Below are 22,552 nucleotides of genomic sequence, written 5' to 3'. Positions count from 1 at the left end.
TAAGAAGATATGCTATTCTATATAAAAAACATTCTATTGTTTAACTTAATTAAATTTATAATACTTTTAATTTTTGTCTTTCAGTAAAAGCAAATAAACAGTAAAAAGTAAAAGTAAAGGATTAATAAAGAACGCAAAAATAATTTTTTCAAAAAGAAGATTATCATTTAAAATAATGAAATATATGTACATATGTTGATTAATTATGTATTAATAATCTACAGTAATTATTTAATTAACTATTATTATTGATTTCTAATTTAAAGAAGTTTTATTAGAAATTCAAGTAAAAAAATTGACAATATGACATAGATGATATAATATGTTTAAGTGACATTATTAATACTAACCTTTCTGAGATTGGAATCTCACTTTTAAGAATAAAACGTGTTAGTAAGAGAGATTATGTAAAGGGAAAAATTCGGAAAGTGCAAATAACAGTTGCTGAAAAAACAGCTGCTGTTAGTGGTTTATCGCGAAATAATAATGCCCTATCATTAAGCAGTGCCAGTGTGGAGAGTGAAAATTGCATTGACTGGTTAGATTTAAAAACCAAAAAACTTTTGACAATTTTTAACAAGGGGGAGCGAGGGGGGATGAAGGTCAAGAAAAATTGAGGTCAGCAACGTTACTTTTTTCAATAAATTTATTTACTTAAAAAAGGAAAAATAGGCAGCGTTTGTAGGCTTATGATACACAATCAAACAACCTTCAGTATTTTAATGACACTAAATTTCTACATCTTTTAAGCAGTGTTATGTTTTAAAAATACCTAACAGATACAGAACTAAATAAGCAAACACGAGATGCTTACTCGTTACTCAATTACTTTTTTTAAAGTTTGTGTTTGTTAGATTTATATAAGTACATTGTCTACATTTTATTATTTAAATGTTTATACCAGGGGCAATATGCTGCTCGCAAGCCGAATTTGATGTTAAAATTTCAATGTTAAAATGCGGCTCTTTAGCTTCATGCCCAAATACTTTTATAATATTGAAAACAAGATTTAGTAGCTCTTTGAAAACTGGAAAATTTTTATAAACTGTATGCTTTGGCTCTTCCGTCTTAAAAAATTGCCAACCTTTGGTTTATAAAAATTATCAAATGCATTATTTCGTTATACTAGATTCTATTAGAAATATTTTTCTTTCAATGTGAAATTTGATTAGCTGTCGACGGGTACACGGGTACCCACCCGTTGGTCACTACCTGAGTAGCATTATCAAATGCTACCCGTTATCCCAAATTACCCAAATGCTACCGTTACCCAGGCAAAAACAAAATATATATTTTATAATTTACTGATGATTAATTATATATACTTTTTAAGTTTGCAATTATTAATCATAATATAACAACTTAAAAGTACAAACTTGTCATGTGAAAAAGGTCTTTAAGATCTTGTCAAAATTTCAGTAACTAGGATTTCTTTACCATAGTAAGAATTTCGGAAAACATCGAGGAATATTCTCCTCCATCAAAGTATTAATGTTTTTTTTTGTTCTTTTATATTGGAACAATTTTTTTATTATTGACATACTACCGACTTGTAGTTCTTCGACAAGTTACATGAATTTAATTTTTTATCCTTCTATCATGCACTGGAAGAAGTTTAAACCAAGAATGTTGCATGTAGTAATCACTTTTACTCCTATTCGCTTTTTTGTTCAGAGCAAGCCTTTGTAATTTTAAATGGTTATATATATTTTTAAAAAATGTTTATATGTTACGTTTTTTTTTCTAAACATATTACTTTTAATCACATTTTGTTAAAGTTGTAAACTACTACTATTACTCCTACTTAAAATGTTTTTGTTTTGTCTTTATTTTATTTATTTTTCTCTCAAGGAGAGGGATAATTAATTGTTGAGGTAATTTTATAGGGAGGCGGGGGTTTTCTGAAAATTTGACAAGTTGTAGACTAGAGGAGAAGGTAAAAACTGCTCGAAAATTGTTGACGTAATTAATGGACAGCCCCTTATAAATAAAATGATTATAGAATAAAATTAGAAAAAAGAAAACTACTTACTAAAATTAGCTCTACACGGCTAAAGTTAATTTACAGACCATAATATCGCTTTTAAAATATCAAAGAACTTGTAGACCTAACTTAGGTCATAAAAACTAGATGGTTTTAGTTCAAAGGAAAAATCTCTCCAAAATAGTTTTCATTGTTTCTAAAAGTGTGAAATAAGCTCTTTCGAATGGTACAATTAAAAAAACAAAAAAATTTGCCCACATTAAGATTTAGGGGTTCAAACTCGTGTTATTTTCGAGTATTCTACCTCAACATGAACAATTTTTAAAAAGCTGATTTTTTATCCATATCATCAAATTAGTACGTAGAACTTTCAGAAAAAATAACAATAATGAAAACTCTTTTGTTCTGCAGACCCTACAAAAAAACAATGAAAATTTATGGTGTTGAATTTGTGACGCTATTTGTTGAGCCATAGACTAATTTCTAATTTCACACCTTTAGAGACCCCAAGTGCGGGATTGTTGTTTATATATATATATATATATATATATATATATATATATATATATATATATATATATATATATATATATATATATATATATATATATATATATATATATATATAGTATATATATATATATATATATATATATATATATATATATATATATATATATATATATATATATATATATATATATATATATATATATATATATATATATATATATATATATATATATATATAGCAACAATCCAGCACTGGGGGTTTCTCGAGGTTTGAAAAGTTATTGATAAGGGTAAGGGGAGGTCAAAATCGCCAACAAATTGTTGAAATAATTAAGTGACAGTTCCAACGTTGGTTACAAGAAAATGCGCTTCTAGTATGCCGATAACCGGAGACAATGAATCAAAAACAAAAATTTTAATTAAATTGAAAATCAATTTAAAAAAATAATTTGTCGTTTTGATAAATTACTTTTTTTAAATAATTATCCAAAAAAGTTCAAATTATTCTTAAAATAAATAAATTTAAAATTTTTTATAATAAAAACCCTTTAGATTTGCTCCGAGTTTTTCTAAATACCGTATCTTAAGTCTGTACAACGTGAAGTTTTATGTTATATAATTATTTCCAAGGTTTTTAAATAGAGTGATTCTTATTATTTGTTTCGACTTAAAAATGGCTGGGTTTTCATCCAGGAAAACTATTATTTATTGGATTCGTAATGACCTGCGTTTGCATGATAATGAGTGTTTAAATTTTGCTTGTCGAGATGGCTCACATGTTTTACCACTTTACTGTTTTGACCCTGACCATTACAAGTTAACACACCATTTTGGATTCTTAAAAACTGGTATACATAGAGCAAAACTTATACTCGATGCTGTGTCCGGATTACGAACCAGTTTACAAAAAAAAGGAAGTAATCTTATTATTTCTAAACAAAGACCAAAAGAAGCCATTGAAAAATTAATTTTTGAATGTGAACAAACAGCACCAGTAACATCAATTGTTTTTCAAAAAGAAATAGCGAAAGAAGAAACAGACGTAGAAGAATCGGTTTTTAAGGTGTGTGATTCAAAAGGAATAAAAGTATTGCCTTTTTGGGGTTCTACATTGTATCATATAGAGGATATTCCATTTCAAATAAATCAAATTCCTAATACATACACTTTATTCAGAAAAGGTGTTGAAAAATGTCCTGTCAGAAAACTTAATCCAATACCAGACAAAATAAGTTCTTTGCCAAATTTAGAAAATTTTTCTATAGGCGAAGTTCCTTTGCTTAAAGAACTTGGTTTTGATAAAAATGAGTATGAGACTGACATTCGATCAGTATTTCCATTTAATGGTAGTGAAGTTGATGCTATTAAACGCCTAAATGAATATTTATGGGGCAATAATGCAATACTTACTTATAAAGAAACAAGAAATGGTTTATTAGGAAAAGACTACTCTACCAAGTTCAGTCCGTGGCTGACTCTAGGAAGCTTATCTCCTAGAATGATCTATCACAAAATAAAAGAATACGAAGAGCAGAAAAAAATCAAGGAAAATGATTCTACTTATTGGGTTGTGTTTGAACTTATTTGGAGAGACTATTTTAAGTTTATTTGCTTGAAGCATGGCAGTAAAGTATTTTTTAAGGGTGGATTAAAAGGCGGTAAAGGTCCTTGGACCTGGAAACAGGATTTAAATTTATTTATGAAATGGGCTAATGGAGATACTGGTATCCCATTTGTTGATGCTAATATGAAGGAACTTTTAGCTACTGGTTGGATGTCTAATAGAGGAAGACAAAATGTTGCAAGCTTTCTTGTTAAAGATTTAAATTTAGATTGGAGAATGGGAGCTGAGTGGTTTGAGTCACTGCTAATTGATTCAGATGTTTGTTCAAATTATGGAAATTGGAATTATATAGCTGGAATTGGAAACGATCCTCGCAGCAATCGAAAGTTTAATGTAATAAAGCAGGCTGCAGATTATGATAAAGAAGGTGATTTTGTTAGAACATGGCTACCTGTTTTGAAAAAATTAGGCATTTGTCATACCCCTTGGAGATTATCTGCTTCTGAGTTAAATGCAGGTGGAGTTGATTTAGGTAAAAACTACCCACATCCAATAATAGTAGCACCTGAATGGGCGAAGCATGCATTAAACATGAACAGTAAAAATTGTTTTCATGAACATAGAGGTAAGCAAAATGGTCAAAAACGTTCTATTGATTTTTATTTTAAATCTGGAAAAACTGGACAGTAGATCTTTTTTTAGTTTACATTTTTAAGTGTAGCTTATAGGAAACTATTTTATTATTTATATTATGTTAATTAGCACAATGCTTTATAGCAGAAGCATATCTTTGTGCAGTATGTCAGGAAGGTTAGAATTTTATTGTCATGTTTTTTTCATCATTGTGCAAAATAAAAAGATCTTATTTTGAAGAAATTTTAAAAAGTACTTTGTAGACATTATATAATGCATTTTTAGGCATCAAGTATAATATATATAGAGATCAACATTTTTTTCAAAATCTTGTTTTCTTTACTATCTATAGATAGTTAGTAAAAATACATATATAATGTAATATATATTATATAATGTAAGATGAAGTATTGCATATTAAAAGCCAGTTTTTATAAAGAGGCAAGTACAAATATATTGTTTTGGAGAGTTTTCATTTTGTCTTTTAGATTGTACTTTTATATTGTATATATTGTTTTTATTTTGGTTATTATCTTGTAACAAAATGTTGTAAGCATTTTTTTTCTTCTATAATTTTCTGTGCTTTTATATTAAACTTGGTAGCAATTAATACTTTTATATATCAAAAAATAAGCCGAACCGGTCTGTAGCAGTCATAACTGCTACAGACCGGTTCTTTATTATATTTCATATAATAAAGAACCGGTCTGTAGCAGTTATGACTTTACGATATCAAATTTCAATAATAATATTTCAAAACTCAAATTAATTTAATAAAGCGTATTAGGACTGAAATAAATCGTATTAGGAACGTAAAAAAAAATACATATAATTTGAAAAATCATCAATGAAGTTTGAATATTCTAAAATATTTTTCTTGAAGGCAATTTATATTTTCTGCACACGTTACTTTTCACTAAAATTTTATTCCAGATACGAGGAGTACAAAGCGTAATTTTAAATTATTTCTGTTTAGTTTTGCGGGCTCTTTTTTGCATAAAATTAGTATAAAGTTAGGTTTTATTTCATATATCGTAAAAAAAATGAGGGGCATAGTTGAGATTAACTCCAGTATTTAAGAGTTATATGTTTAGCTCGTTTAACATAAAAATATAATTTCGAAAGATTTTTTTTTTATTTGTAATTCGTAAAACATGCTTCTATTTCTTGATAGTGCTTCTAGTTTGTACTTATAAAAACTACTCCAGTTAATATTAGCGTAATTAAGTAACTTTATATAGAATTGAAATAGGTTTGTTTTAAAATATAATATGAATATGGACATTTAAATAAGCAAAATACAAATAAATAAACGGACACGTGTTGGGAGAAGGGGCAGATGGGTTTACAGTGAAAGTTGCAAAGTCGCCAGCTTTGATCCCGTCCTCTAATGTTTAGAACAATAAATAAGCTAGAGAAAAATAAACAAGTTTACTTTTTTTGTATCATTTACGTTTAATTTTCGTTTTGGTTTTTCATTTAAAAAACTAAAACAAAAATCTCTTAAAAAGTATGGCACCAGGCGCGTACTGGTGCACCGGGATACCGGGAAAATGCCTGTAGGCCCTCTTAAAAATTTTAAGACCTGGGCCTCCTACCAAATAGGTACGTGTAGTTTCAGTTAAATTCAGTAACTTCATTTCATAATCGCTTTGTTTTTTTTTAAATTCTAGAATATTACATTTTTTTGGTAATACAAACTATTAAAATAATAATTTGAATAAATTGAAAATTGTGTATAATGTTAAAATTATTTTATATTTGGTGCGGTGAACCTAATTAATGTTATATACTTATATATAATGAAATAATAATATTAAGACAGGACTTTGAAATTAGTACACAGAAAAGTTAATGTAAATGTGGCGTGAATCCGTGGTTTAAACCCTACCTCTGGGCAAGTTTTGCGACATCGGTTAGAAAGGAGACGTTAACTTCCAATTAAATCTTCATCAGCGGTGCTCTGTGATACGACCGTAAGGACTTCTTGGGACACCTAAATAAAATTAAACAAAAAAAAATAAAAGGAGTGGAAAAATATAACTATTAAGACTTCAATAATTGTTATTACGTAGTACGTACCAGTCCTTGTCGTGTTTCGTATGTATTATTTTGTTTATTTTTTTTGTTTAATACATAATAATTTATTTAAAAACTATAATTGTTATTAGTACCTATATTATCTATTTATTCAGCATTGACCATAGTAATTAATAAGATAAGATGCTCGTTGTCGAATGTAATTTAATTGAACCAAGAATGATGACATATAGCAATTTATATATGTGCAAATTGTATTTGCACTTTATGAAATTTCTGCTACTAATGGTTTTTTAAACAGCGTAAGAAGTACAGCTCAAAATTTACTAGCTCGATCCATTAGGAAACAGTATTAACAGCAATGATGTTTTTGCAAATATTTAAGTTTACTAATTCTCTATCTGATTACCTACAAACATCTGGTCTAGGTTATATTTAAGCATGACGAAAAATTTATGGAACAATAAAGTCTTTACAAGAAAACCAAAGAGAACTTTTGTCAGTCAGTGCAGCAGCAAAAATATTCATTGAATTTGTATTCTGTGTAATTTTGGAAGATGAGCCAGACATTGATATAGAATTAGAGCTTCGTGAAAAGAGAAACAATACCAATCAAAACGTTATCGAGAAAATTCAAGTACTAACAAAAACATAGGAGGAGAAGATACTCCCGAAAATGTTTATAAAATCGAAACATTAAAGGTAGTTATGGGTAGCATTATTGCTCGAATGGGAATATAATAGACTTGAATTACAATGTAGATTGCCTTGCTTAAATGTAGATTTTCAGGCAGTAAAAAACTATTGTGATCTTGAACTATTTGATCCAAGAAGGTTTGAAGATATTGCGAAAAATGGAATTCATTCTGAAGTTGTTCGTAAAATTAGTGAGCTTTTACCTTATATCAATAAACATAAATTAGGAGAACAATTATTATCATTTGTGAAATTCTGGCCTCAAATATCTACAGCTGATACTAGAGATGTATATGATGTATACCATAACCAAAACAATTTGCAACAAGATTCAAACTTTAAAGATTTTGAATATTCTTGGAAACATGATAATAATTATTATCATTTTCCTAATTATAATAGCATTTCCTTATTATAACAAGTGTAGGGGAGAGTGGGGCACCACGATGTACTTTTGGTTTTTGTTATGTAACTACTTTTTTAAACACGTTTTTTTTAGTGATTAATGCAATTTGTAAATAAACATTATACCTTCAAGATTAAATTATTAAACTACCAAAATAAATAAGGTCGAACTTGTAAAAACTTGTTGAGTAAAAGTCGAATTTTGTATCAAGGTACCCCACCCATGGGGTACCTTGATACAGTCTATGGGCCACCATGAAAAAGGATAACAAAAAAATTATAAAATGTAGGAAAACTTAACAAAAAATCATATGTAAAAATAGAAACAACGTTTCCTTAAGACTCATTATAAGTTTTTAAAACTAAGAATAGGAATCACGTTCATCACTTAATAAATCACTTTCAGAAACAAAGTTTTTATTTTTATTTTTCTGATGAGATAGTTGTTTCTTTATCTTCCTTTTCTTTTTCTTTACTTCAGTACATTTTTTGTTGGTGCATCTGTTGCTATTATACCGCTAACATTCTCATGAGGTTTTCTTTTCTTTTTTCTTTCACCAGCCTACAGGAATCCTTTAAACTGAGAAGGGCTTATACAAGTTAATAATTTCAGAATCATTGGCTTGACTTGTACTTGGTTCGGAACTGACAAAAGGCTTCTAAAGCTTTTCTGGTGAGAGTAACAAGTTATTGATATTCAGAGTTTTTCCAGTGTTTGTTTGATATGTATTTGGATTGTTTCTATCAGTAACAACACTACATAAAAAATCTACTTCTGAATATACATTCTTGTCAAAAGGAAATATTCTACTTTCCTAAATCTACTTCGAATGTTAGTGATAGTTAAAATTTTTTTCAAATGCAATGCTAAGACAATATGCAATTTCGTAAATAGTGATTCTTCAGGGATGATTTAGAACACTCACAGCGACACTCCAGGATAATTTAGAAACAAAGATTTTACTGTGTCATTATAATAAACTTTAAATGGAGCTAATAGAGAAACATCTAGGGGCTACTACTACTACTGAGAAGGGCCCTTCTACTATGTGGTAGTATAAGACTAGTAACACTGTTACATTTAGCAAGATCAAGAGCATTCTTCGATAAGTGGCTCTCATGATTACATTTAGCAAGATCAAGAGCATTCTTCGATAAGTGGCTCTCATGATTATCAAATATAAGTAGAGAATGATTTTTCTTTGACAAGAATTTGATATAAAATGTTGAACTACTTCTACAAATAACTCTGTATTCATCCATCCAGTTGGATTTGCAAGACCAAGAGATCCAAATGGTGCAATATTAAGGATATGTTGCTTATAGATCTTAAAATTGACGATTTACTGCTTCAAAAGATTTTTTTTGCTCTGTAGTAAATACTTTTCTTGTAAAAAAAATTGGGTTTCATATATAATAATTTCCATTCGAAATAATAATTTCTCCTTCTTTTATTCCTTTTTTCTTTTTTACATATCTGTATACATAAAAACACACATTTAGAATTTGCTTTTAGTCACAAACTTATACAAGTTTCATTTAATAAGTAGGACAAATACTTATTGGTGCAGAATACATGAGCATAAATTACCAGCAAAAGGTGCTGTGATTAAAATCAACTTTTTCTGCAGCGTTTGATGAACATCCTTCTGTTAAATGTTAAATGAAAACCCTCCTGTTAAAAATAAATCAACAGCTACCTTTCATTGAACTATTCGAGAAGGTTCCTTTACTAGTTGTTCAATAAAAAAAAGTCTTTACAATGTATAAAAATTCATTTCATGGTCATTTCATGATTTAATACCACGCTAAACTTTAATTAACATCTATAGATTTTATATATTAACAGAAATCAGTATAAAAACATAAAATAAATGAATGCTAATCCTTAATCAAAAAATTGTTCATAAATATTTTGATATAAGTATAATAAAGCAAACTTATGTTTATATAAACTTGTGTAACTTATGTTTATGTGACAAAATTAATTTTATTACTATATAAGTAGATCATCATACTACATGCATAAATACTGAATAGCATAAAATTTATTTTTACTACATAAACTTTATTTAATGGTCCACCAAATTTTTTTACCAAGTTAAGTGAAACATTAAAGTATAGAAGTCAATAATTATAGTATGCTTGACTACCGAATAATTTACAAAACGGTACATTTATTTAGTTTCATGGTGCCCCACTTAAACTGTTTCATGGTACCCCATACATTCTGATAGAATAAGATAACTGGTTTTTGTTTTTCAAATAATTATTTTATTAAATCTTTGCCACACTGAAGAGCTCATGAAACATAGTTTACAAAATAGAAGCACTTTCCGAAGAATACAGTGAATAAAGTATCGTAAAATGCTACAACTCCAAAAATTTAGAAATTACTTTGCAACGAAAAAAAAAAAATTGGAACCTTTTCCGATATTATTGACATATTCTGATTTGAATTATACGTTAAACAATACATCTAGTAGTAACTAATTACAACTCAAAAGGATTTTTCATAATACTTTTATATCACTGTATAGTTGCTTTGTTTCATGATGCCCCATGTGACAAAGCCTCAACCCTATCAAAAAAAAAAAAAAATGTAACTCATGTTTATTTTGCGTAAAAAAATGTTATTTATAAATTCAATATGTATTCTTTAGTGTATAATAAATTATTTGAAATATACAAGTTTCTTTTAACAATTCCTCTTACCAAAGTGTCGTATGAACGATCGTTTTCGAAATTTAAAATAATAAAAACACGTTTAAGAAGTTATTTAACACAAGAGAATTTGGAATCATTGTTTTTGATGAACTGTGAAAGGGAATTGTTGGCAGACATCACACCGAATCAAGTCATCGACTTAATTTGTGAAAAAAGTACCGAAATGTTAAGAAATTTGAAAGTTTAGCTTTTAAACATTTTATTGAACTTTTTCATTTTGTATATTATTTCTGTATTGAACTATATTTAATAACATACTATTCATATTTTATGATTTATACTACGCAATCGAGATTACTTAAATAAAAATAATTATGTTAAAATTGTTATTTATTTTTATAGAACTTAAATTAAAATATAGATTTGGTTTATTATTTAGGTTCATGTTAATTGAATAGTTTTTTCTTAGTGTAAGAAATGGGGAGATAACCTGGCTATTACTATAGGTATACAGGAACCAAATGCTATTAGTATATTGTATATTAGTATAAGTTTATTGTATATATAGTAAGTGGGCTCTAATTATATCCAGTTTCCTGGTAGAGAAAATAGACCCAGTACGCGCCTGTATGGCACCGTATTATTATGAATTTTCTGCTCAAGTAAGAGGTGTAAAAAGTGGAGACGCGTGGGAGCAGCGTCCTCACTATGACTTTCCGTTGTAAAGAAATATCCAATTGATTAATTTTAATTGATAGATGTTAATCTTATATAAAACTATTAGGAGAAAATTAAGGTAGCACACTTATGTTGGGCAAACGTATGTAAAACCATCGCGAACGTCGGCTGTTTTTTCCAATGCAAAACCAACGTTGATCTGATGTCATTTGTTCAATGATAAAATTAATACAGACGGAACTAAAAACAGCTGATACATTTACATCGGTCCAACGTAAACATCGCAAAAAGTTGATTGTTTTTACGATGTAAACCCAACGTTGATCCAATGTACATAACCCAACGTTGATTCAATATATATAAATCAACGTTGATCCAATTTATGTAAAAACATCGCAAAAGTTTGATTTTTTTTACAAACTAAACCCAACGTTGATCCAATGTTATTAATCCGTCGTTGATTCAATGTATACATTAAATCAACGTTGATCCATATACATTAAAACAACGTTGGACTTTATACATTAATCAATGTTGCGTTTGCATCGAGGAAAGGCATATATACAATTATACATTTGTATAATTTATGAGAATTATATTTCATTCAAATATTTCAGTTGATAATGGAAATATATTTTGCTAATATATTATTCTCTTTTTTGATGAAATATCAAGCCACAAGTACAACATACATAAATAATAAGTCTTTAATCACATGCAATATAATAAGCTTAAACATATGTCATAAGCAAGAATATGTATGTACAAATACAATATATACAACTATATATGCGTATAAATTTATAATATTTTATGTTTATATGTATATGCTTAACATAAAAACAAATAAATTCAATTCAGATAAAAGCTAAATATAAAGTTGTGCAAACGTAAAATATAACGTTGAATCAACTTAAAATACAACGTTTTGCAAACGTAAATTACAACGTTGTGCCAACGTAAAATATAACGTTGAATCAACATAAAACATTACGCAATGCCGACTTGAAATACAACGTTGAACCAATGTTTTTTGGTTGTTTGCGACATTGCATTTGTAACCAAAATGATGTTGGCCAACACAACGCACAACATTGTTTTAACGTTTTATCAACGTATGTGTGCTAGCTGGGTTGTCTCAGAGAGCGTATTTATTGACTTCTTAAATTCCATAATTGCTAAAGGAAATAAAATGAAAGTTTTGATATTCAACCGTAGAAAAAGAATATTAAACATTAACAACAGTTGCTCTAAAAACTACAACATAATTATGTTGTAATTTTTATAGCAACATTTCATTTAAAGTTACAAGCGCTTGTAAACCAGTGTTGGTTCCTACAAAATATTTTAATGTTACCCATATATGGCAATTGCATATTGATCATATATGTATGACTCTTTACCGTCTGAAAATCACACTAAAACAGAACTATCATCAGACGGAAATTTTACAGGAAAGTTTCACGTCGGCAAAAAAGGGGCGGAGGGGACCTTATTTAAATTTTTTTAATTTAATGGATACAGACAATCTAGTCCCGACAAAAAAGGTATATGACTCATATGATTCCACATTTTTCATTAGTGAATTAAAAGTGTTTTTAAATTTATAAATATCAAAATTTTGTTTAATGCAAGATTACAACATAAAAAAAGAAAAAAGATTCAAGATTACATTATTAACAACTTTTTCTTTCTATTATATCAATACTTGGATTTAATATAAACCTTTTTTAGCTACTGTTCGATACAAAACGAATAAATTATAAACTTAATGAAAAGTTTTTGTATTCATATATACTGAATGTATTTGTTAATAAATCTATTAAGTAACGCAAAAAATATAATACTTTACTTTTTATGTTTTTTTAACTGGTCTGTGGTTCTGCATCTGCATTTGTATAATTGTATATAAGAAAAGTATAAATGTAAAAACGAGCCATTAAACTTGTTTACATGTGTTTTTCCTACACCTGGCTTATGTGAAACTTTCATGCATGAGTATAGTGCGACATTTGGTGTATGAGTATAGTTCTTATTTGGTGTGATTTTCAGTGGTATAATCATTATAGCCACACATGGATCGCATCCCATAAAGGAGAGTGATAAGCATAATTAGAGAGTTTGGTTTTCATCAATTTAATGCAAAACTTTTTTTTCCATTCTTTTTTGATATCATCATCGAAGAACGGTAAAAATTTTAATAAGTGAAACACTTTTATTTTTTCAAAAGCACTACAGTCAAAATGAAACAACCAAACAAGTAACAAGTAATATGCTATGGTGAGGAAGTGGTTAGAGTTCTGGCTAAGAGCCATATGGTCCGTAGTTCGACGCCGGCTCTTGCCCAATAAGCAACATTGGTAAGGAAAGGGATGTGAACTTACAAGTTAAATGCACTTCCCCGGTCCTCTGTCGGGGTACTCAGAATAAATATCTATATATTTTTTTATATGCATTTTCATTATGTTTTAAGAAAATTTGAGCACTAGTTGGATAACTGGTTTCTAAACAAACAATCAGACAAACGAAACCTATTTAATGACTATGGTATAACGTTGGTTCAGACTATTTTATGGTTCAGACTATTTTATGACTATGGTATAACGCTCGTCGATTTGACGACGTCACGTCGACGAACGTTTCCTATTATTTTCTTGGAGGTTTGAATAACAACGATGTAAATAATCAAAATTTGGCGGGATCTAATGTTGTAACCTGAAGCAGTTAGGTTGAAGCAAAAATTCCTCTCTAAAATGTTAACTTAAAGTTCAACTTTTAAATAAAATAATACAACACAAAAACGTGTAAATTTAGCATTATAATATTAACTTTCAATAATAAAGACAATACTACTTTAAGAAGATATTATAAATATCCACTATCATCCTAAATAAAAACTGCATGCTCAATATTTTTCAATCTTTTTAAAAATAACAACAATAATAAAGAAATTTCAATAGTTTTATTAATTCACAATTTGAAATGTAATATAATTTGTAATATGTGATGTAGTAAAAATCAAATATTAAAATTAATGTAGCTTATAAGTTTAAATCTAAAGAGTATAATAAGGTTATACTCTTTATATAATGTAATAAAGTAATGAAATAACTAGGCAATCAAGTTGTTCGAACATAAAACTAACAAACAATAAACATCCATTATAAATCCAGTTTTAATATTTGTGTCAATTTACATTTATATTTTCTTTAAATAAACATTTTTAACATACGAAAATTTGTTTTTGCTTTCGTGTTTTTTGTAACAATTTATTTTAACTACAATATATATATATATATATATATATATATATATATATATATATATATATATATATATATATATATATATATATATATATATATATATATACATATATATATATTTATATTTACATTTATATGTATATATATATATATATATATATATATATATATATATATATATATATATATATATATATATATATATATAATATATATATATATATATATACATACATACGTACATATATAATAGGCATGTATATCAAAAATATTGTTTTGGATGGCTTTAAATCATATGCTCAGCGAACTGAAGTCAATGGGTTTGATCCTTTGTTCAATGCAATAACTGGGCTTAATGGTAGTGGAAAATCAAATATTTTAGATAGCATTTGTTTCTTACTTGGAATCACTAATTTGACACATGTCAGTTTTTTATATACATTTTTTTATAAATAGAATTAATGTTTGATTTTGCAGCTTTCTTTTGTAAAGTAATCATAAATGCAAAAAAAAAAAAAAAAAAAAAAAAAAAGTAAATATTATTAAATGGTAAAGTTTTTCCAGTTTTTTTTTAAGTGCACTGCTGTCTTGAGGCAAAAAAAAACCTAAATTATCCTGCTAGTTTATAACGACTTAATTTAGATTTTATGCTGTGTTAATTATGTTTTTGATTATATTATTAGGTACGTGCTACAAACTTACAAGATTTAATTTACAAAAGTGGGCAAGCTGGAGTTAGTAAAGCAACTGTCACTGTAACTTTTGACAACAAAGATAAAGATCAAAGTCCAGTTGGTTATGAGGCTTTTGATGAGATAACAATTTCTAGACAGGTAAAAAAATTTCTATAAAAACTAAAATTTAAATATACTTATTATCATAATAAATGCAAATAAGTATATTTAAATGTACAATTCTAAATTTCCAAATACAAATTCAAATACAAATATATTAAATTGGCATTTTCCAAATACAAATACAAATATTTGTAATTTAGGCTAAGAAAAAGTTCAAATTTTTTTTCAAGACAAAACTTATAAAATGGTCTACTGTATAAGAGAATGAAAACAAGTCTAACTAATACCCATCAATAACAAATTTTTAAATCGATTTAGCGTAAAATATGAAAAAACAGCAAACCTCTTGGTATTTACCAAAAAATATTGGTTAACCTAAATTGTAGAGCTACAAATACATTTCAATCAAATATAAATACAAATATTTTATCAAATACAATACAAATACGACAAATTAGACCAATTTTTGCCAACTTTTTATTCATTTATTTTTTAAATATCGCCACTTTAACAAGGCTGCAAACAACCACTGATAGAGTTGGAAGTTACTAGAAGAGACGAGGTGAAGTTTATGAAGATAATGGTTAACAGACGACTTAAACGATAGAAAATTATATGAATCAGAAAATTATATCAATCAAAACAAGATGAAAGGAGTCAATTCTTGGTTATCGGGCTTGCCAATGGTTGAAGGTTGGCTGCAAGAGCAGCCAACCTTCAATCAATTGTTCAATAAACCTTCAATCAAGGTTCAATCAACCTTCAATCAATTGTTCAATCAACCTTCAATCAAGGTTTTTGAGTCTTTAAATAACCAACAGTTAATCTTGAACCTTCAAGGTTCAAGATTAATTGTTGGTTATTTAAAGACTCAAAAACCTTGCTTATGATAGTAAGAAGACTACTGGGACAATAGTTAGATAAGTCAGATCGCTCTCCAGAATTTTTAAAAATAGGGATAACAGATGTTGCTTTCCATCAGGCTAGAAAACAAGACTCAGATAAGCACTTGTTAAATAGCAAGACTATAACAGGTATGTTATCCAGACCACAATCTGTAGAAGCGTCTAGGTAGGAAATCACTTTATATACAAAAGCTGGGGTGATATGAATGTCAAGCAATGGATCAACCTGTTTGTTGTCTATATTAGGTTGGATGTGATTAGTGGAATCAAGAGATGAGATTGATGTTCTTAGGGGTAATTCAATGTCAATTGATCCAGAAATTTTTAAAAATGTCACCATATATCTCAGGTTTTGCTGATTTTTGCACAGTTAAGAGTACCTTGTAAAATAAGAATTTCTTGAAAGTTTTAGCTTCTAGCTCCAAGAAGATCCCAAAATATGACCATATTACTTTTGGCAAATTTTGGCCAGGCCCCTTTTTGTAGCAGATGATTGTGATTGATTTTTCACTACATTCCAGACAAGCTGGAACTCTGAAACTTTTGGCATTTCTTTAGTGCTGATGGACATGCATGTTAAAATTGTTTCCAGGGCCAAAGACACCAGGGGGGGAGGGGTTGGTTATGTACCCCACCTTTTTGTAGGGAAATCCTGCAATAGATTTTTCTATACCTTTTGGACAAGCTGGAGCTCTGAAACTTTCAGCATTTGTGTAATTTTAATGAACATGTGTTAACATTGTTTTCAGGTCAGACAACCAGAGAATCGATGAAGCTTGGGCACCAGGGCCCATGCCCTACTTGATTTCTCCACAAAAATTTTTTTTTTTTTTCCATTTTCAACAAAATAAATATAATTTTGAAAATATTGTCTTTAAAAAAAAAAATTTTTGGTTGGTACTTGTTCCATACTCTTTTTGATCATTCTATATACAAACACCTTTCTTAAAATGTCTTAAGAAAGTTCATATTTTTATAAGAATTTTGATTTAGAGGTATATGGATTAAGAACTAGTGGTATGCTGGCCCCAAAAGGCTATGCAGGAATCTCATATGGGCTTATTTCTATTTATCCTAAAAGGGCCTTTTTTTTTGAATCTTTTTACTTAAACAAATTCACAAAATGATTCACAAATAATATTTCTTTGCTTTATTTTTTATTTCACAAGCTAAATTTTTTTATAAATTTGAAGTGTTAAACTTCTAGCACTATTATATTATTATTATTTTGCATAATAAAATGCAACCATTTGTAACATTGGCTGTAAAACAAAGTCAATATTAAAAAAAATAATTGATTGTTATGTCACTTAAATCGCTTATTATATCAGTTGTAATATAGGTAAAATACTTTACGTTAGCTAATAATTGTAATGAGAAATAATTGTATTTGATTTCAAATTGTTCAGGAAAAATAATCATATTGATAAAACTTTAATTAAATTTGTATGACTAATTGTTTTTTCATAAACAAAAATTAAAAAATAAAGTTATATTTTGTATTTTTAAAATGTTTTAAAATATAAATAATATGTGTATGTTTTTATGTAATTGTTCTTGTTGTATGTAATATTGCTATTTTAAAATTAGTTAAACATTTTTTCTACATACAAGAACAATTTCATGCTGCATTTTATTTCTATTTAAAAGTATTCCAGGTTCATTCGTTTATTTCAGGGAGTCTTAACGCACAGTGAGGTGAATTGTCTTAATGCAAAGTGAGGTTATGTAAAGTATTAAATTTAATAGAAGTGTGGGAATACCACAAATAGGTTGAAACTAACATTTGATATTATAATCCTTAATAACCGCTTTTTTTTCAAAGAAGAATAATATAAAACCTGTGTATGTTATAATAATAGCGTGTTTTTTTCAAGATACCATGATATTACACCCCACAATCAATTAAATTTGTATTTAATAAATTCGTAAAGTTGCATCTCATTCTATTCATTTGTAGAGTTGCAATTTTAATTTTTAAATCAATTCGTAGTTGCATCTCTTTCTCCCTTCTACAAATACCATTATAGTTGCTGATTGAAGGAGTTATCAACTCTTATTCAATCAACTAAAACTCATTCTCGATTGACTTGTCATTCAGCTAAGTCTCATTTGTTTACTGTATCTGTCCCTGCATGCTCTAAAAACTTTTGTCTAGTTTTTTTCCCCCGCACTTCAACCCTTTGGAACTTCATCTTCATGTTTTCCTGACTCATACAACCTACAACTCTTTTGCAAGTCTTCTGTCAACCGTTTCCTTGCTCTATTCTTTTTTTTTCTAGTAACTCCCAACTTAATAGTGGTTGCTTGCAGCCTTGTTGAGTAAATTCAGATTTTAAAAAAAATGATTTTAATGAGCAGAGATAAAAAATGTGCTATCATAATTTATCTCTGCTCATTATATCATTATCATTATTTGCAATCATTATCTCTGCTGAAAAATTATATGAAAATTTTAAAAATGACAATTATATTAGATTTAACATCATAAAAAAATGAAGTATGTTAATTAAAAATTGAAAAATTGCAATTTTACCAATTTTTTTAAACAATTTTTTTTTCAATATGTTTTATAACAAAAGATTAGTAATATATCAATAAAAATTAGTTGGAATAGTATACAAAATACACATTTTTTTTTGCAGATAGTACTTGGTGGAAGAAATAAATATCTTATTAATGGATCTAATGCTCACAATGCGAGAGTTCAAGATTTGTTCCGCTCTGTGCAGTTGAATATTAATAATCCACATTTTCTGATTATGCAGGTTTTTAATTTATTTTTTATGGATTATCTTCTATAAATATTTTACTTACAAATACTTTAAAATAGTTTAAATGGTTATACAATTTAAATTGGTTTAAATGGTTATACAAGTTCATAAAGTAAAAAATGAAATAATAAGAAAGTTTTTTGTTAAAATCAAAACTATAATTTAGAATTTTTTTTTCTAGGGGCGAATTACAAAAGTTTTAAACATGAAACCACCAGAGGTATTTATAAATATTAAATTTTTCTAAATATTTTTAATATTATCGAAGCATATTTATATGCAGTAAACTCATTTTGTTTACTTGGGAAAGTTTATAGATAAATCCTTGCGGAAGGTAATAAGGTCAGACCCATATATGAGAGTGAATGTTAGACTTATCTTTGTTAATAGCATTGTTAATTTTTTTTCTATGAACTATGGAATTTTTATAAAGGTTTAAACATTAAAGAAGGGGGAGGGGGGGGGGAGCTATACATAAAGCTTACAATGAGTTTTATAGGTAGTAAAACTTATTGCTATAATGTCATATTTGTTTAATACATATTTTGATGTTTTGTATACACTGCTGTCCATGATTATTCGAATGGTGCTACTTTTCGATATAAGATATCATAGTTTTACTTACTATTGGGAGAGAAACTGTAAGCAAAGTCTACCTGAATTATATGTTATCTTCCTTTTTATTAGGTTTACTAAAAAATTAATATAAAGTCCAATTAGATTAGTTTATAATTTAATTTTATTCACCCTTAGCGACAATAACCACTATACATATTGTTGGCATTCTACTTAACGACATATCCAATTTTTCGAAGTCAATTTTATGCCACTAACTACCAAGTTTTTTCCACATCTTATGCATCATTAGGCATTACTTTTTGACATTACTTTTAATTTCTCCTATAAAAATCTTATAGGAGAGTGATCTTGTGATTGGGGAGGCTAAATCATTTTATTTAATATTTGATTATTCTTGAACTCAGTCAAATAACTTAAGTCTAAAAAATATGTTCTAGATTTAAGCTTCAAGTCATTTTCTTCTGAAAAACTGAATAGATTCTCATTAATCTTTCAAAAGATGGGGCATAATTTTTTAAGTGTATGAGTAAACTACTTTAGTCATTACTCCCTCTATTTTCACAAAGTCACCTGTGGCATTCTAACCAAAACAGCCCCACACCTTAACAATACATCCACTATGTTTTACAGTCAATAATATACACTATTTTATCATAAATTCAAGGATTTTTTTTAAAATCATATTGTCGGCATTCTATAAGATTTTTATGGGAGGAACAATCTTATTTAGAAACCAAAGATTCAAAACTTTGACACGCTGGTCTGCGTTTACAGTTATTGATGGTCCATGTTTTATAAAGTTTTGCCCACTTTAACCTTTTTTAATGATTTTTTTTTAATGATTTTTTTTCAAAGCATTTTAACCAAAATACTTTTAAATTATCTAATAGTGCAAAAATAAACATAAAAAACAGTTAAATAAAAAATAGCTCTTTAAAAAAGGTTGATGCTATTCGAATAATTATGAATGGTAGTGTATATAATATTTTTTATTATAGTCTGCTGACATGTCTATATAAGATATATATCTTATATAGACATGTCAGCAGACTATACTAAAAAAATAGCAAAAACATTCGAACCGCTCTACCACTATATCCTTGCTCTCTTATAAAATTTCTGATTGTTTGAGCAGTCACTTATGTTTTTTGTGTGCATATATACTTTAATGATCTTCTTGAATTTTTAAAGCTAATTTAGCTGCCGAAACAAATCTATTTTTCTTCACATTAATGATGATATTTCGATCAATTGCACTAGTGGTGTTTTCGTACTCTACCAGTCACACTAGTCGTCACACTAGCAACAGTTCCAATCAGATTATGCTTCTTAACAATTGAGAAATTGAAGGTATACTTTGACATAAACAACATCAATGTTTTGGAATGGCCTTCTCAAAGTCTGGACTTGAATCCAATAGAAAATTGGTGGTATTTTTTGGACAGAAAAATTGACAAACAAGTATTTAGACGCAAAGACAACTTGAAAGAAGTTATAATGAGGGCATGCGATAATATAGCAACAAAAGAGACCCAAAGTTTAATCAGCTCAATGCCAATTCATTTAGATGAGGCCATCAAGACTAACAAAGGCCCCACTTTACACTAATTTTCATGGAATTTGATCAATTTGACATTATTTTTTGAACTGTATGATGATTTTTTTTGCAGTCAATTTCATGCATCATTAGATCAATTGTGTAAAATTCAATAGGTTTGAAAAGCAATTAATTCACCAATGCACAAATAAATTCTTAAAACAATACTTGATAGGATATCTAAAAAAAACTCTTAAATATTTTAACGGAAAACTCATTTTTTTGATGCAATCTTGAAAATTATGATTTTTTTTTCAAGTGTACGATTATTTTTTTTGTGTACTGTATATATTTATATATATATGTGTATAAGATATATATATGTGCATAAGTTCTGTTTAGTAAAATAATACTGAATTTAAAAGATTTTCGTACAAGAATTTTTTTTAAGGGGTCACTCTAGATCCTTAGACATCAGCCATTTATATTGCAGGGTATAGACAGTTTTTTGAAATATCATTTTCATTTTGACAAGTTTCTTGTATTTCTGGAATGATTTTATAACCAAGGTATGTTTTCACTAAATTAATTACTTTCAAAGAGAACCACATTAAAATATTGTTGTCATTTTTGACTCCTACTTAGAAGTTAATAATTTCAAGAACAAAAGCTTTCTTTTCTGTCCATTTTTTAGTGTTATAAATGAGCTTGAAGGTAAATTGTTGTTATTTAAATCACTACTCTCAGATTATTTTCTAAATTCATCAACTTAAATTAAAATTTGTTTGTCTCAGCTTCTGTCAAACAATTGTCATTATCATTCTGTAGTTAAGATAAATCATCAGTCATCACAAACAACAAGTTCTAAAATATTTCTTGATTATAAGACTTAAAAGCATAACAAAGTGTTTATGTAACTAATATTAATATCAGTACCAGATACCACTCATTTACCTGCAATATCTCATTTACCAGCAATATCTTATTTACCTACAATATCGCATTTACTTGCAATATCTCTGTTTTCCACTAGTGTTGACAAAAGATATAATTTATTTTAATAATTTCTTTGTTTAGTTTGTTTACCCTGCATTTTATGCAAAAATACTATACCTCTGGAAGCTAATTTCATTAAAAACCTTCAATCATGACATTTTATTTGTTCATAGCTAAAGAATAATAATGCTATTAAGAATATATAGAGTAATAATGTCATAATTATGTGAAATGTCACAATTATGTGAAATGTCACAATTATGTGAAACAATAAAATAAATTATAAAGTTGATTAATCTTAAACTGAACAAATTTGTGTTTTCTTTTTGTGTGCATACTTCTATGTTTTTTGTGTACATATATACTTTTATGTTTTTTGTGTGCATATATACTTTTATGTTTTTTGTGTACATATATACTTTTATGTTTTTTTTGTGTGCATAAATACTTTTATGTTTTTTGTGTACATATATACTTTTATGTTTTTTTTGTGTGCATATATACTTTTATGTTTTTTG

The 22,552-nt window shown here is 27.7% G+C and overlaps 2 protein-coding genes across 2 annotated transcripts in view; both read left to right on the top strand.

Moving 5' to 3' along the window:
• The first annotated feature begins 2,851 nt into the window (after nt 1–2,851).
• On the top strand, nt 2,852–5,304 carry LOC100212169 (cryptochrome DASH). Its single transcript, XM_065801241.1, has one exon. It carries the CDS (start codon nt 3,171–3,173, stop codon nt 4,749–4,751), a length of 1,581 nt encoding a protein of 526 aa, XP_065657313.1. The 5' UTR covers nt 2,852–3,170; the 3' UTR covers nt 4,752–5,304.
• Nucleotides 5,305–14,692: 9,388 nt separating this feature from the next.
• LOC100202100 (structural maintenance of chromosomes protein 2) overlaps nt 14,693–22,552 on the top strand; it is a 72,922-nt gene continuing 65,062 nt past the window's right edge. Inside the window, exons 1-4 of the mRNA XM_065801240.1 lie at nt 14,693–14,869; nt 15,130–15,279; nt 18,794–18,916; nt 19,104–19,142. Coding sequence (XP_065657312.1) covers nt 14,702–14,869; nt 15,130–15,279; nt 18,794–18,916; nt 19,104–19,142 — 480 coding nt within the window. The 5' untranslated portion in view covers nt 14,693–14,701. The remainder of the gene's footprint in view (nt 14,870–15,129; nt 15,280–18,793; nt 18,917–19,103; nt 19,143–22,552) is intronic.

This window comes from Hydra vulgaris, chromosome 07 (assembly GCF_038396675.1).
Source record: "Hydra vulgaris chromosome 07, alternate assembly HydraT2T_AEP".
In the NCBI taxonomy this organism is placed as follows: Eukaryota; Metazoa; Cnidaria; class Hydrozoa; order Anthoathecata; family Hydridae; genus Hydra; species Hydra vulgaris.
The sequence above is the reverse complement of the archived record's forward strand: the minus strand, read 5'-3'. Positions and strand labels throughout refer to the sequence as shown.

Coding starts and splice junctions, on each gene's coding strand:
- LOC100212169 (XM_065801241.1), top strand. CDS start 3,171: ATGGCTGGGTTTTCATCCAGGAAAACTATTATTTATTGGATTCGTAAT.